Source organism: Petaurus breviceps, unplaced genomic scaffold (assembly GCF_028583685.1).
Source record: "Petaurus breviceps papuanus isolate PSGF00001 unplaced genomic scaffold, PetGlider_PUasm1.0 37, whole genome shotgun sequence".
Classification (NCBI taxonomy): domain Eukaryota; kingdom Metazoa; phylum Chordata; class Mammalia; order Diprotodontia; family Petauridae; genus Petaurus; species Petaurus breviceps.
Window position 1 is genome coordinate 90400713 of NW_027186296.1, and position 15883 is coordinate 90416595.

General features: G+C 37.4%; 1 protein-coding gene across 1 annotated transcript in view; it reads right to left on the minus strand.

The window, feature by feature from the left end:
- ABLIM1 (actin binding LIM protein 1) overlaps window positions 1–15883 on the minus strand; it is a 284912-nt gene that overhangs the window by 179626 nt on the left and 89403 nt on the right. The window contains exon 2 of the mRNA XM_069099028.1: window positions 14819–14953. Within this exon, the coding sequence (XP_068955129.1) occupies window positions 14819–14953 (135 nt within the window). The remainder of the gene's footprint in view (window positions 1–14818; window positions 14954–15883) is intronic.

The following is a 15883-nucleotide window of genomic DNA, read 5'->3' on the forward strand; positions in this document are numbered from 1 at the left end:
CCAAAAGGCAAAAAAAAAAAAAAGTGTGAAATGCCTAGAAAGGGTAAGGAAAATCTTACTAGCTGAAAAAAAAAATCCTTTTAAAAAAAGTGAAATTCTATGCAGTGTATAATATAAACAGTAACTGGAACCAGCCTAAAATCATTTCCAAGTTGAAGTCCTTAAAGGGCTTTTAATTAAGTCCAAGCCTTTGTGCATGCTGAATCATCAATTTTTACAATTCAAAGGGACCTTAGTGGGCATCTTAGTTCTACTAGTATCTGAAAAAGAATCCCTACCCACTAAAACATATTCAATAACAGGTCATCAAGCTTCAGCTCAAAGAACAGAAGAAATCAGTGGGAATTTCCTATCTCTTGTAGCAGCCCATTACATTTTAGCCTAATTAAACTCTATTTAAATTTTCCCTGGCATATAAGACTCAATTAGACAGAAATCTGAAGGCCAAGTGAGTTTGCACACACATCTTTTCCCACAAGAAACTATGATTCCGTCATCTTGTATTTGCTCATTCAATTTTTTTTGAGCACAAGTATGAGACTTTATGTTTATCACTATTAAATCTCACCTTATTCAATTTAGCCTAATACTGAAGCCTATTGAGATCTTTTTGGATCCTCAGTGATTTCCAATGTGTTAGTTATTCCTCTCAACTTTGTATCATCTACACATGTAACAAATTACATATTCCTTCAAAAAAGTCATTGACAAAAAAATTAAATCACACAGATCCCTGAGGTACTCCATAGAGATCCTTTTCCAAGGTGACATTAAACCATTAATGACTATTCTTTGACTCTGGCTATTCAACCAGTTCTCAATTCATCTAATTCTATTTTCATCTATCTTACTTCTCTCAATCTTTTCCAGAAGAATAATATTAAATAAATGTTTTGCTGAAAGGTAAATAAACCACCATATCTGAAGAATTCCCCTGATTTACCTTCTTAGTAACACTGCCAAAAGAGGGAATAAGGTTAGTCTGACATGACCTATTCTTGATTTAAGTCTGGTCACTGTGGGCCATGGTTTCATTTTCTATATGTTCACTAAGCATCCCTTTAATAATATGCTCTAAAACTTTCCCAGAAATTTAAGACTTTAAAAAAAATTCAGGACACCATTTGCCCTTCTAAAATTCTAAAGTATCTCTCTCACACTTGATGATTTTTCATAAATTATTGACAGTGCTCATTAATCACATTCATCAGGTTTTGTTTTGTTTTTTAGTGCCCAAGGATGTAGCCAATTTAATTTAAGTGCCTTTAATCCATCAAAGATAACTATGTACTCTCATACTATGTCCTGACTTATCTTAGGTAACTGCTTTTAGCCATTTTCATTGTGTCCTTTTCCATGATAAGGACCTTCCACCTTAGCAGAGAAAAAAAGAAGCAAAATAACAGAGAATTTCTGCTTCTGTGTTGTCAGTTATTATCCCATACATTCTTAGCAGTGGTTCCATCTCTTCTTTTCTCTCCCAATATTGCTTTTAAAACCTCTTTTGTTGTCCTAAGCCTGTAACAATATGGAGTATCACTCTGGAGAATCACACTGACTAGATGGTACTCTCTTCCCTGATGGATAGGGCAAAGCTGAGCTTTTCCTAGTTCTCCCTTTTCTCTTTCCTTGAGGGGAGGCTGGTGTGTGATCTTTTCTCTGACCATCACCCTTCCATCCCTACCATTCCTCTGTCCCTATCATGCCTCCTCTCCAGAGATGTGATCAGAGATCCCCAGTTGTGACAGTAAGACAACTTTTTAGCCTGGGGCAATAAGATGCCCTCAGGCCAAGTGGTCCTTTACTGTTTTACAGAGTTTATATCAGACAAATATATGGTACTATCACAACAGCTCAGAGCCCTAAGGAAAATTCCTGACATTCAGATACAGGTTTAGCTCTCTGTGCTAATTTTAAATTTTTGTGTATCAAGACAACATGGGGATATTAAAAAATATTTAGATAAAAGAAGGGAGCAGAGCTTATTGTTGTATTTATAACTGGGCAGGCATGAAGAGAGGAAGTTAGAGAAAGAACAGACATTTTTTGATAATTTTCCTCCATTTTTGAAGAGGTAAGTAAAACTAGTAGTATTTGAGTTCTTGCTCTGAGAAGCCTGCAGGGATCTCATGGTTCAGTTCACTCTCTCCCTTCTCTGCTACAACAGTGTCATTCTTTCCATTTCCTCTACCTGTTGTTGACCCTGTGCCTTCAATACTTTCCAGTTTAGCTTGGGTTCTGGGCTTAGTTGGGATGATCTTTCATCATGCTCCCCTTCACCCCCACTACATCTCCCAGTCTGTTTTCTCACAAGTAGGGCCTCTTCTTAACTTCCTGGATGCAACTCAAGCTTCCCTTCAGACTCAAGGATTGCAATGGTGCAAATTGCTCTTAGGGCTATTAAGGAAATGCTTATCCCTCTGAACTTCAAATCCCAAAATGCTAGTCAATTCTCAAATTCACATTGCATGTCATATTTTTTCTTCTACTTATCATAAACATATATCTTTAAAAAATCTGTTAGTGAGTTCTTTTCAGACACATTCATTTTCTTTCTCATTAGAATTTCTCTATATGTCTTCAGAACTTCATTCTTGAGATTAATTTCCCCTGTGGAATTTTAGTCCATGGAAGTTCATATATCTTTCCTCTGAATCCTTTGAAACCTTCCTTCCCAAAATCTAGTGTGTATACCAGACTTAGCCCAGCTATCTTCTTTTCTGTCAATTTTAAGAGCGTTGTCACTTCCCCAAAGGTTCCCATAATTTCTTCCCTAGTATCAAGTTCCTACCTATTAGTAGGCATATTTTACCACAGTAGAATTTACTGATTTCTCTACTTTTTGAAGGACAATATCATTAAGGCAAGTCAACAAATTACCAGAGGCTCTGCTTTTTCCAGAGAGAAAGCTCCATCAGAAGGCTGAGTAAATGAATCCCCCTCCTATAACTATTATCTTATGTCTCTGCTCCAAGCTTATGACTTGTTTCATGAACTCATTATCTCTTTCCCTCAAGTGGTCCATAGTAATACTCCAAATAACAAAAATGTTCTATTTTTCTCTCCATTGACCACCTTCCAAATGTTCTTTTGCAGCATTCTCACCTCCCTCTCTGGTTCTGAGATTTCTTCCTGAGCATACTTTCTTAATGTACATGGCCCCGACTTTTCTTTTGAACAAGGCATCCTTATCTAGAGACATATTCCAACTATGGGTTACAATTCATCCACTCTGATCCCTTTGAGGTCAGCTTGGCCTGTTTGCACCTTTAGTTCATCATGTATATTGCCACCACATTAATCTTGCTGTAGTACTGTTTTCAAAATATTTGATGATTTTTCATCATCTACCAAATACAGTCTGACTCCGGAACCTGGCAATCAAGGCCCTTCCACGATTTTCTCCCAGTCTGTTTTTAACTTCATCTGCTCCTCCTCCTCAATATACATCCTCTGTTGCAACAATATTGACCTATTCACTATCTCACAAACTCAATGTGCTTATTCTGATCTCCATGCCTTTTCTGCAACCATTCCCTCTCCTGCCTGAAATGCCATCTTCAAATTCCCCACTCATAGCTCCCCTCCCTCCTTTTCTCAAAGTCTAGCCAAGCCCTACTTTCTTCACAAATCTTTCATTGATTATTTGAACACAATGTGATCTCCCCCTCTGACTCCATAGTACCTATTTTCTGAACAATTAACTTAAACACAACAGTAGTAGTAGTAGTAATAATAATTATGCTAGTGTTTCTATAGCACTTTAAGGTTTGTGAAGTTCATTACACAGGTTATCTCATTTCACTCACCAACTTACCATACAATACCTGGCAACATTCCTTTTACTGTCATCCTGTTCTGTTATTTAACTGATTGTGTTCATATTTCTTGTCGCTCCAAATAGATTATGAGCTCCATCAAGCTAGAGATAATATCTAATTCTGGAGGGATTCCCATAGTATCTTTGTATAGTGCTGATTTCACACATCTCTCAGTAATGAGAACTAAAACAATGCCAACATTGTCCTCTTTGTTATATTGTGAGAGAAGCAGATGGCACAGGGAATAAGGAGCAACCTTCTGAGTAAGCAAGACCTGGGTTCAAGTCCTATCTCTGACCCATCCTGGCTGTGTGAGCCTACATAGCTCACCTTACCATCAGTGCTCCAGACAATGCTCTAAGACTATCCAATGCAACAAGGTTTCAGATTGGCATTGGGAGAGGGAGTTTGTCCACTGGGAGTTCCCTATCCCAATGAAATCATAGGTCTTCTCCTAACAGACTCCCCAGGGTTCTTTAGGCATCTACCACATATCTGTGAGGCTGGGTTCAATGGAGCAGTAGTATACATTTCACAAGCAGCATATGTTGAGCAGCACTTCATATATCAAGCCTGTTAGGGCCTGAAATTTGGTCTCTGCTTCTAAAAGTATCTCATTGGCAAGAAAATAGCAGTACTAAGCCAGTTAGCCATCTGCATTGCCCTCCCTTCCCCAAAACACCATTATTAAGAGCCACAGAGGGAAGATCTGGGGAAGTTCTCTAGCAGCTGAAGCTAATAACAACTTAACACAGAGTTAATTTTAAGCCAAGCTGGTTATTTATAGCAATAGATTGTCCTCTGCCTTATATTTGGCATCACAAAGAAGGTTCTAAATACCAAGTGTAGCATTGTGATCAGTTTGGGGCTCCATGTTCTACGAGGGATGAGAAGAATTTGAAACAGGATTAGAGGGCAACAACAAAATGATGAAAGGGTTGGGAAATGCCACTTAAGCAGAAAAGTTGAAGAGGTCGAGATTAGGCCAGAGAAGAAGGGGTCTGATAAATAAACAGTCTTTAAGGATATGAAGGGTTATTTTGATGAAAAGTAGTAATCAAATTGCTTCAAGAGGAGAGAACAAGAGTTAAAGGGCACTGAGAAATTTATAGACTATGTGATGAAAAAGGCATTGACTAAAAAGATTGTTACAAATGAAAATGAGTTACTGAGAGAGGTTGTGAGATGTCTTTGTTTGGAAATCAGTTACTGCAGAATAATTACCTTTGTATCTAAGATGGGACCTCAATCTCCTTTGAGGCTAAAGAGATATATATATAGATATAGATATATAGATAGATACATATATAAAGATATATATATATATATTATCTTTTAGCCCTAAAAGATTAAGTGAAATTGTGCGTGTGCGTGTGCGTGCGTGTGTGTGTGTGTGTGTGTGTGTGTGTGTGTGTGTGTGTGTATACATAAGTTGTCCAGGGCATAAGTCAAGTTTGTAATTTTTATCATTTCTCACAATTTCAGGAGGAATATGAGTGCATCAAATGTGCTAATGTATGCTAAGACCTTTGTAAACTTTAAAGTGCTATATGAAAATATCAGCTAAAATGATATTTCATTTTTAAATTGCCATTTTTAAGTTGCCACTGATTATACAAATAATATAAATACAACATATAAATAATAATAATACAACATAAAAATTATAACAACATAATATATCATATAATAAAACATAATACAACTCCCTCCTTCATAGGCCCTTAAACTGTGAATCTGGATGCCTGTTTGTCTATGCACACATACAGTACCTGACAACAGTAACATCCTAACTCTATTTTTATTTATTAAACTAAAGCCCTGCCAAAATGTCAAACTGCACCATTTACTCCATCTAGACCTTTGAATCAGGGTCTCTTCCCAGTGCTCCCATCATGACCGCATAGTTCTTTTTAGAAAGATCCTAACTTGGTAAATATCTTACAAAGACCTAAGCAGGTAGCAAAACTACTAAAATGCTCTCTGGGAAGGGTTACATTTTCTAAGTCAGTCAATCAACAAATATTTATTAACTATTTACTATGTGCCAGACACTGCTAAACATTGGGGATACAAAGAAGGCAAAAAAAAAAAATGTCCTTTCACAAAGCTTCTCCTAAGGTAAAGTAATCGAGGCTTACCCCAAACCTTCAATACTAGAGATCGTGAGGGAACTTCAGTTAATGAGTAGGTAATAATACTTGAAAAAAGTATATCCTATAGTTATCATTCATTCAAACATTTATGTTAAATCGGATTTTTTCTAAAGTGCCCAAAGTACTTTAAAAGCTCTTATCTTTTTGGTGGTAAAGATAGAATACTGAAGAACTGATTTTGATGTAAAAAAATGGGTTTGAATCTTGGTTTTTGGCATTTACTCTTATCACCATACTACCAATGGTCTTGTAGATAACTCTTCTTGGCCTCCCAAGTTCAACGTGGCCAAAAGAGAACTTATTATTATATTTCCTCTCAAATCCATCTCTCCTCTAAACCTCTCCATTTCTGATGGTAGGATTAATATCCTTCTAGTCATCCAGGTTAGCAACTTCAGAGTCATCCATAACTCTTCTATTTTCCTCAATGCCCATGGTCAATCAACTGCCAAGTCTTCCTCTCTCAGGGTACTTTTCATCTGCTTAGTATTTATCATGTATAAGCCTAATTTTCATAGCTTGTCTCCCATTAGAATGTTGAGGGCAAGCCTTTCTTTGTATTCCCAGGGCTTAGCACAATACCTGGAACACAGTAGGTACTTAATAATGCTTATTGACTTTGTATTATGAGACTTACCATAGAGTGGTAAATATAGAGCTAACTTTGGAGTCAGGAAAACCTACATTCAAGTCCACATAATTGGTTCAGTGACACTAGGAAATTTATTTAAACTCTCAAAGCTTAAGGCAACTCTATTGGTCTTAAGACTATAGGTTGCATAGAATCATAGGATCAGAGGTTCAGAGATGGAGGGGGACCTAGAAACCATTAAATCCAACCCTCTCCTTTTGCAGATGAGGAAACTGAAGTAGGATAGTCTAAGTGACTTACCCAGGGTCACAATTTAGTGTCTGAGGTAGGACCTGAACATAGATCATCCTGACCCAATAGCAAGTGGCCTATCCACTATGCCATGAAGAATAAATATAAAGCATTTCTTCCCAGGACACTCCCTATACTAATGCAATCCAGATCCAAAACAACAACAACAAAACTGAACATTCTTTGTATTTATTCACTTACATATACTTTCTATTCCCACCCTGGTAATAAACTTCTTGAAAGCAAAAATTGTCTTTATTTTTGCATCATCTAGAGCTTCTACAGCAGTACCTTGCCCATAGCTGGAGATTAACAAACATTGCTGAATCTCATTGACTTTTGGCAAATAATTTCCCCTCTGGGCCCAAGTACCCTCATCTGCAAAATGAGGATATTGAATTAGCTGGTCTCCAAGATCTCTTCGAGTTCTTATAGATCCTATAAATTTTAGTCTTAAACATCCCTCCTTTACATCAAATAATTTTTTATATTGTTCATTCGTTGTCTTTCTCCTGAGATAATGCAAAGAATGCCATTGTAGACCCCATTAAAGTAATGACCTTTAACTGCAATGATCTTATATCTTCAATAGAATGTAAGAAAAACTAAAAAAAAAAAAAGCATCTGCTATAATTTATTAGTCCTTACTGTTGTCAGATTGGATATGGAGACTGTTAGAAAGGGCAAAGTCACTACTTTTCATTTAATTTCCCTGCCAGGTGCTTCTTCTTTTTCATATTGTTCTGGTTTTCAGTAAGTAACTGAATAGCTAAAATGATTTAAAATGGATCTCATTCTGAAGAAAGGGCTTACCTCTTAGGCACAAAACAGTGCTTTTCCTTCTCTCATTGTCAGCTAGCTCTCTACTTGAGCTCACAAATAGCATCTATCCAGGCTGTCCATGCAGAAAAGGAAGCTTGATAATATTCAGGTTGAAAATAGCACAAAATAAGAAGTGACAACAACTTAGGCAAGGGCTTTTGGACAAGAGAATTTGACCAAAGCTTCTTTCACCAGTGACATCTGTTACCAAGACATGCAGTACAACATTAACAGCATCTTTTTTTTCTAAAGATTTTCTATTCCAGGGGCTCTTGGGTCTGTAACTTGGTTTTGAAAAAAAAGTTTTTATAATTGAATTTAACTATAATTGATCTTCTTTGTAACCCCATATATTTGTATTATATGCATTCATGACCCTGTTCTATTCCTTTCTTATAACCATTTAAGACCATGTAGCTTCTGGCAGAAAATTGAAATATTACAGTATGGATATTTATTGAAAATATTCAAGATAAAAAATTACATAAAAGGTGACTGATATAATAATGGTGTGGACAGATATTCTATTAAATGTATATTGGCACAACGCTAAAGCTTCGCCTCATCCCTAACAGATCAGCAAAGATGACAAAGGATAAAAATGGATAAAAATATTGATGAGGATGCAGGAAGACAAACACTAATGAATGGTTGGTGGAGCTGTGAATCAGTCTAACTACTCGTAGAGCAATTTGCAATTATTTAAAAAAAAAAATGAAAATTTGACCCAGAGATCCCACTGCTTAGCAGTATTATACCTCAAGGAGGTCAAAGATAGGTTACAAAAAACACCAAAATATTTATGACAGTGATTTTTGTGGTAGCAAAGAACTAGGGGAAAATAAAGTGTCTATTAATCAGGGAATGGCTAAACAAATGAATGTGTTATATGAATATAATGGAACATTACTGTACTATAAGAAATAATGAATATGAAGAATTCAGAGAAATGTGAGAAACATGCCCTGATTCAGAGTAAAATAAGTAGAATCAGGAAAATATTTTTACAATGACTCCTATAAATACATATAAGGAACTGTAAAAGAAAACAGAACAATATGTCATTAAGATAACCAAACTTGCTTCTTGAGATATATTGAGAAAATAAATCTCCCTTCATGAAGAGATGGGGGACTACGGCTGTGAAACACACAGAAAGTCAGAAATAGTCAACATGTTTCTTTTTGCTACACTGATTTTTGTTTTCCTCATTCTTCTTAAATCTTTATTATAGGGCACCTCTTCCTGGGCAGGAGAGCTAAGGAGAGATATATTTGGAAATATGTATAATATAAAAACAAAAGTCATCAATGAAAATAAAATAAAGTATTTGTCATGTCTACCATCAGAATGTCTTCTTGGCCTTCTTGAACAGATTCTTGGACACCTTCTTAGATAGATTGCTCACTTCCTGACCATTCCCTGGATACCTCCCTGGGCTCCTTTCCACTTGAGAACATATCTCTGGCCTCCACTTCACTCCTTGGCCTGCTATTTACTTGGAGATATATAAGGGACCTTTTGTCTTTATACTGATCGCTGCCTTTCTGATGGGTGTTCTGGGGTCCATCAGTCAGTTCATTTGATAAATCTACTACCCTGACTAGTAACAACTCTCCGAAATGGGAAAAAGAACTTCTTATTAACTCAAATCACATGATGTCACAATATAACCACACAATAGTAACAGAACAAGATGAATATTGCACTAAAAAATAAAAAGCAAATGTGGCTAAGGTCAGAGAGATGTGAGGAGGAGGGCAGAGAGAAAGTAAGGCTAGTGCCAAAGGGAGAAAAAAGCAAAGATTCCCACCCACTGCCTTATTCTATTCCTCTGAGGGTCATTGCTATATATGAAAGTCAATCTGCCCTCACCAATATCATCCCTATTGGCTCCTGTCCACTGTGTGACTCTTATCTCTTAAAGTTCCACTGTTCTTGCTTTCCCTAAGAAAAACACCCAAGGGAGGGAAACTAAGCTTAATACGCTTTTATCCAATCATTTTTTTTTATAACTCCCTGTAGACTTTACTGCAGATGACAGTCTTAGATACTCCCACAACTAGAGAGTCCCTGTACAACAGGCCCAAATGAGCCCAACCTCCAATGATGCAGAGGTTAAAAATAGTCTACACAGACAGAACCATCTTATACAAGAGTTTCAGGATAACAGACTTTAGTAAAAGTATCTCTTGTCAGTGCCATCCACCAATCTGACTTAACACTACATTTAATAGCTGGGTCTTTTAATATAGATCCTCTTCATTTCAGGACACCAGGAGACTCTAGTCTATATTCTTTGCAACCATATGTCTTCTAATTTTAATTAATTTTAATTAAAATATGGCATTAAAGATGCTCCTTGGGAAGATGAAGGTGAAAAATCACAGTGGGAATTGTAGCAAACCATTCACATTTAAATACTACCTGGAAAAATTAGATATTTTGTTCTGTAATAAGGCTGTGAAGATAGGTTGGGGCCAAGTCATAAAAGACTTTAAATGTCAAAGAATGGAGTTGGTATTTGATCCTAAAGATAATAGAAAGTCTTTAGAATTCAGATCATAAGAACTACTATTTCTTAGCAATTTCAACTAAATTTATTGTTAAATTAATTCATTAATTAAGCATTGCTTAGTTCATCACCTGGGTTGCTCCATTAAATGAATTGTGGGAAACAAAAGAGCCAAGTTATATGTGAAAGAGCTTTAAAATCTCCCCTACCTCACTGAATACTTAACACCACATACTGATGATATTGCACAAATACACCCTGCCTTTGCTGAGCACTGTGATCATTTTCTAAGGGGACCTGTTGAAATGCAAGTTTAACCCACGAACTCTTGATTCCAGCTTGTCAAACATTATGGGAAATAAGGAAAATTCACTGTGTTTTTGTTCTTCACTACTACACATACAATTCTCTTCACCTTCCCCCAGAAATCAGCTTAGAGAAAAGTCATGAAGTCACTTAACTCTATGGTCAATATATGCTTCCATGTGCTCCTCCAACAATATCTTACTCTATATAATTCAAGCTCAAAGCTCAATTGCTTCCTTGGTCTTCTCAACATCAAAACCTGTATTTGAATCATGGACATTTTTAAGTCTCATGTCCTAATTATAGAAGGAAAAGCTTTATCCTTAGAGGACAAAAGTGGGTGGAGGTAGGGCCAATGGGCTGTTGTTTATTTTATTTATGCATAAAACCAGTGGTGCAAAGATATTTCTTTGACTCTATCCACAAAGCAGAATTTGATTTTGCTAATCTCTTACTGGGAGCTAACCCCTAACTGAAAGTAAAGATAACAACTCTAATTTCTATTTAATAACCTACTCTTCAGGGTCTTATAGACCACAAAGTGCTTTCCCTCAAAATGAAGCCCATTTTGGAGAACAGGAAAATTGAGGTTCTCAGAGAGTAAATGATTTATTCCAAATCACAAATGGAAGAAACTGTGACTCAGACCCCGGTCTGATTCCATCTAGTATTGTTATAACCATATGACAACACTCCCTCCTGAGAGAAATTATTATTTCTCTCTTGTATTAATAACTAATCATTAAATCAGAGCCAAGGATTTTCCCCTTTTCTGCTTCCTCATCCAGAAATCAACCAGCATAGGAAATCTTTCTCAAAGATTTACCCAGGTCAGGATCTAATCAGGCAGAAAAAATTTCTAAGTTTGGCCTAATGGGAAGATTCTTGCTCACTGTGTTTACTCAGATAGGTTGGGGAAAATACTGACTCTCCCTTTTTTCAGCAGGTAATATGGAAATATTCTTTGATCCACTAAGTCATGTATCCCAAGACCCTCAGGGTAATACTGACCAGTCTCATTATAATATTCATTCTCTCATTAATTGTTAACAAATCAGAGTTGGACTGCCATCCTTAGGAACACCTACTCTTCCAAGGGCATATAAACTGAGAGCCTACTGTCATGAGGGGTCTTTGGTCAAAGAGAGATGGTCAAATGACCACCCTTTTATTAATAAATTTGCTGGTATTATTAATAAAATTATTAAATTACCCAGAAACTATGTCTCTCAAACTTTTTAAACATCACACTCCCCAGATTTACAAAATGTAGTTTAGACAATGTTTATTTACTTTAGGAAATGAATCATTCCATTAGATAAGGATCCCTTACAATAGCCAGCAATCCTAGTGTATTTGACATAAACCTCAATTCATAAAAATGTAACTGTTCAAGAATACATTTATTATGTGAAATGAGATTAGATAATGGCCAGTTAGTCCCTTTATTCAAAGTGAAGAAGATAGAAACCCAAGTTATTTCCTAGAGGTTCTGTCATCTCTAGGAATCATTATCAGAATAGATTAGAATATCACCAAATTATCAAAATAGATATTATCACTATGTAAAACAGAGACCTATAAAACTCTAAACAGGAGACTTCCTGATGTGAGACAAATCTCCATTGGCAAAAGCTGATATAAAACACATCTAATATATACTCATTTGTTAGAAGAAAAATCACCTAGCTCCAAATCCTTCTCTCCCTTTAATCACATCTTAGTAAAGTCTCAGGAAAATGCCTGAAGGATATGAAGAGGTAATAAATACCTGGCAGGAATCAGTAAGCTGTGGTAGGAAAAAAAAAACACAAGAAAGGGAGATAGAATTCTAGTCTTAGCTCTGATACTAACTAGAAGCAGTGGGGGTATAAAGCAGCCTAGATAACACTACCTTTTAAAGCTAAGTTGATATGTGACCTGCAGGGATCCCTGTACATGGATTAGTGGCCCATAATTCTATTTGAGTGCTCTACTGGTATAGAGAATAGAGTGCTGGATTTGGAGTCAGAAAGAGAGCCTCAAATCCTGCCCCAGTTTAAGACAAACCATTAGAACTCTGAAAAGTTTCAGGCTTTTTCATCTTGGTAAAATGTGGACAACAGTAACACTAACCTCACAGAGGTAGTATGAGGACCAAAGGATATCCCATATACCAAGCACTTTGTAAAGAACAGAACTAGATAAACGTGAACTATTATTATTAAACGTATTTCTAAAATTGGAGGTAGTTAGGGGGCTCAGTGGATACAGCACTGGACCTGCACTTAGGAAGAGCTGAGTTCAAATCTGGCCTCGGGCACTCATTAGCTGGGTGAACCTGGGCAAGTCACTTAACCTCCATTTGCTTTAATACACTGAAGAAGGAAATGGTAAACCACTCTGGTACATTTGCCAAGAAAACCCCAAACGGGGTCACAAAGAGTCAGATATGACTGAAAAATGACTCAACAACAACAAATGATAATATCTCTTACATACTAAGCAGTTATAAAGCACTTTTGTCATAAAAATCCAGGATTGTCAATGGTTCAGGTATCTTTGCCCCCATTTTATAAGCTCATCAAGGGTCAATGACTTGCTTAAGATCATAATTGATAAGCAACTGAGCTTGCCCATCAGATCTTGCCAATTTTTCTCTTTTCAAATTTGGTTGCCAAATGTGACTTAGGATAATTGGATCAGATCTGGAGCTGGAAGGGACTACAAATGTCATCAACAACAACCCTCTATTTTACAGATGTGAAAAAAGAATTCTGGGGAAGTTCAATAACTTGCCCAAGGTCACAGAGGTAGTAAGCATCATGAATGGGATTTGAGCCTGGGGTCTCTTACATCATTCAGAGCTTTTTCCACCCTACCATGCTTCCTTCCCAGAGGAAAATGTTTTAGAACTCCAGAAAAGCCTATTTTGAATAGATACATAATTTAATAAGCTACCACAGCATCTTTTCAAGAATTCTATCAGCCAAAGATCCATACTTGTATGCATTTCAATGCCAGAGGCCCAAGTCAGGTACCAGAATTAGAATCCTAATCTAGAATTCCTAGATCCAGAAAGGACCTGAAAAATCACTGAGTCCAACACCTTCCCAGCTACAGGTGAGAAAACTGATGACGGTTATATAAAAGGTTGGATAAGAAATGATTTCCAGCGTTAGCAAGTCTAGTTGCCAGGGTCTGAGGAAAAGTTCATCTTTGGTACCGTCTCTTTTCAGAAACTTTTACCAACACACCCTCAGGTCATTCTGTAAATGCCTAGAGTTTCAGAGCTATCCTTCCTTTGTCCCCACAAAATCAAATTCCCATGCTTCCAAACAGGAAACTGGCATCCATCTGGGGAAGGAATTTTCCACTCAAGTGTGAGTGACTAGTGATAACACTTAATACTCTCAGGGGTTATTTTTAATTTAAAGAAGGAGTTTAATAATCCAAGCAAATATCAAATTTATTAGACCCTCTGAGGAAAGATATCTTTGAGCAAGGGAGGTCCTTGTCTATTCAACACCAACCACTGCTATCCACTCAGGAGAACAGGAGAATAGGTGAGGGGACACGAGAAGCTTGGAACCTCACTTCTAAAAGGTTGCCCAGGTTTTTGTTTTGTTTTTGTTATTGTTTTTTAGGTGATAAAGGATGGGTTTGTACAGTCATTTTCTGTGTCCTACAAAGCAAGAGAAAATGAAGCAAGTTGTAACCTTCCTCCTCAGAACAGTGCTTTTGGTATGGTTTAGGGCCTGCACATCCTGATCCTCAGGTTGGTGACCCACAGTCTTTGGCTTTTACCAGACAACCCCCTATAAGTAACAAGTGAGTATAGGGCCTTTGTCAGGTTATAGTGTGGGGAGAACATCGGTTAAACCAGAAAAACAAATTATAGTTATTATTCTAGCGTAAAATTTAAAATTCACCCCTTCTCTAGAGTAGACTGTAGAGAAAAAAGAATCAATACATGGGGCGGCTAGGTGGTGCAGTGAATAGAGCACCAGCCCTGCAGTCAGGAGGATCTGAGTTCAAATCCAGCCTCTGACACTTAACACTTACTAGCCATGTGACCTTGGGCAAGTCACTTAACCCCAACTGCCCTGCCTTCCCCCCCTCCAAAAAAAAGGGGAAAAAATACTGGACAGAGCTGGGACATTTGAGTTCTAGTTTGAGAAATGTGGCCTCAAGTAAGGGTCTTCCCTTTTCTGGGCCCCAGTTTCTTCCTCTGCAAAATGAGGAAGTTGGATGACATGACTTCTAACAGTCCCATTTCTGCACTGATATCCTACAACCTTAAACAGTCAGGCCAGGAAGCACACGGGCACAATACCTTTGCAGGTGAAGCATTTGATGTGGAAATGCCTGGCTTGAACCCGGAGTACTTCACCCTTGCATGGCTCTCCACACTTGTAGCACTGGATGACGGGCTTCTCTGATGGGTGATGAGGGTCCTGAGGGTGGGCCACTGGAAACCAGAAACAAGATCCCATCAACACAAGCACAAGCACTGGTGCTAACAGGCATCACCGGGACACTCAAATATTGATAGCAGTTATCATTAGAATGGTAGGTGGCATGAACAGAGCACATCAAAGCTTGCAAAGGAGTTTACTTCCATTTTCTCACTTGGTCCTCAACAAACCTGGAATGTAGGGGCTGCCATTATACTTGTTCTCCATTTTATATGTAAGAATTTATAATTTTGGCAATAAAGATGGTCCATATTTATGATGCTCTAAGGTAAGGGAAGCATTTTATTCCCAATAGCTCAATAACATAGGTAGTATAGGCTTTATTAATTCCATTTTGGGGAGAAAAAGTAGGGTATAACCGAGTCAGTAAGCTGACCTAGCAGCCAGAAAGACCTGGGTTCAAATCACAGGATAAAGGGGTCATAGATCTAGAGTTGGAAGGGGCCTCAGATGCCATCTAGTCAGAACTCTTGATTTTATATTTGGAGAAACCAAGGCCCAAGGAGGATAAATGATTTGCCAAGGTTATACTAGTAATAAACCAGTATTTGAATCCAGGTCTCACAATTCTAATTCCAAGGCTTTTTATTATTATTATTTACTACACCATGCTGCTTCTGCAAAACTCACACTCACACACACACACACACACACACACACACACACACACACACACACTATACACGCCATGATTATTTCTTTATGAAATCTTCCCTGATTTACTTTCATCTCTCCCTCTTCCCCCACCTCTGAATCCCTCCAGCATTTAATCAATCAATCAATTGATCAAACATTTATTAAGCACCTACTATGTGCCGAGCACTGTGCTGAGATCTGGGGATACAAAAAGAGACAAAAGATGGTCTCTGCTCTCAAGGAGCTTCCATTTAATGAAGGAGACAACATGTAAACAAATATATGCA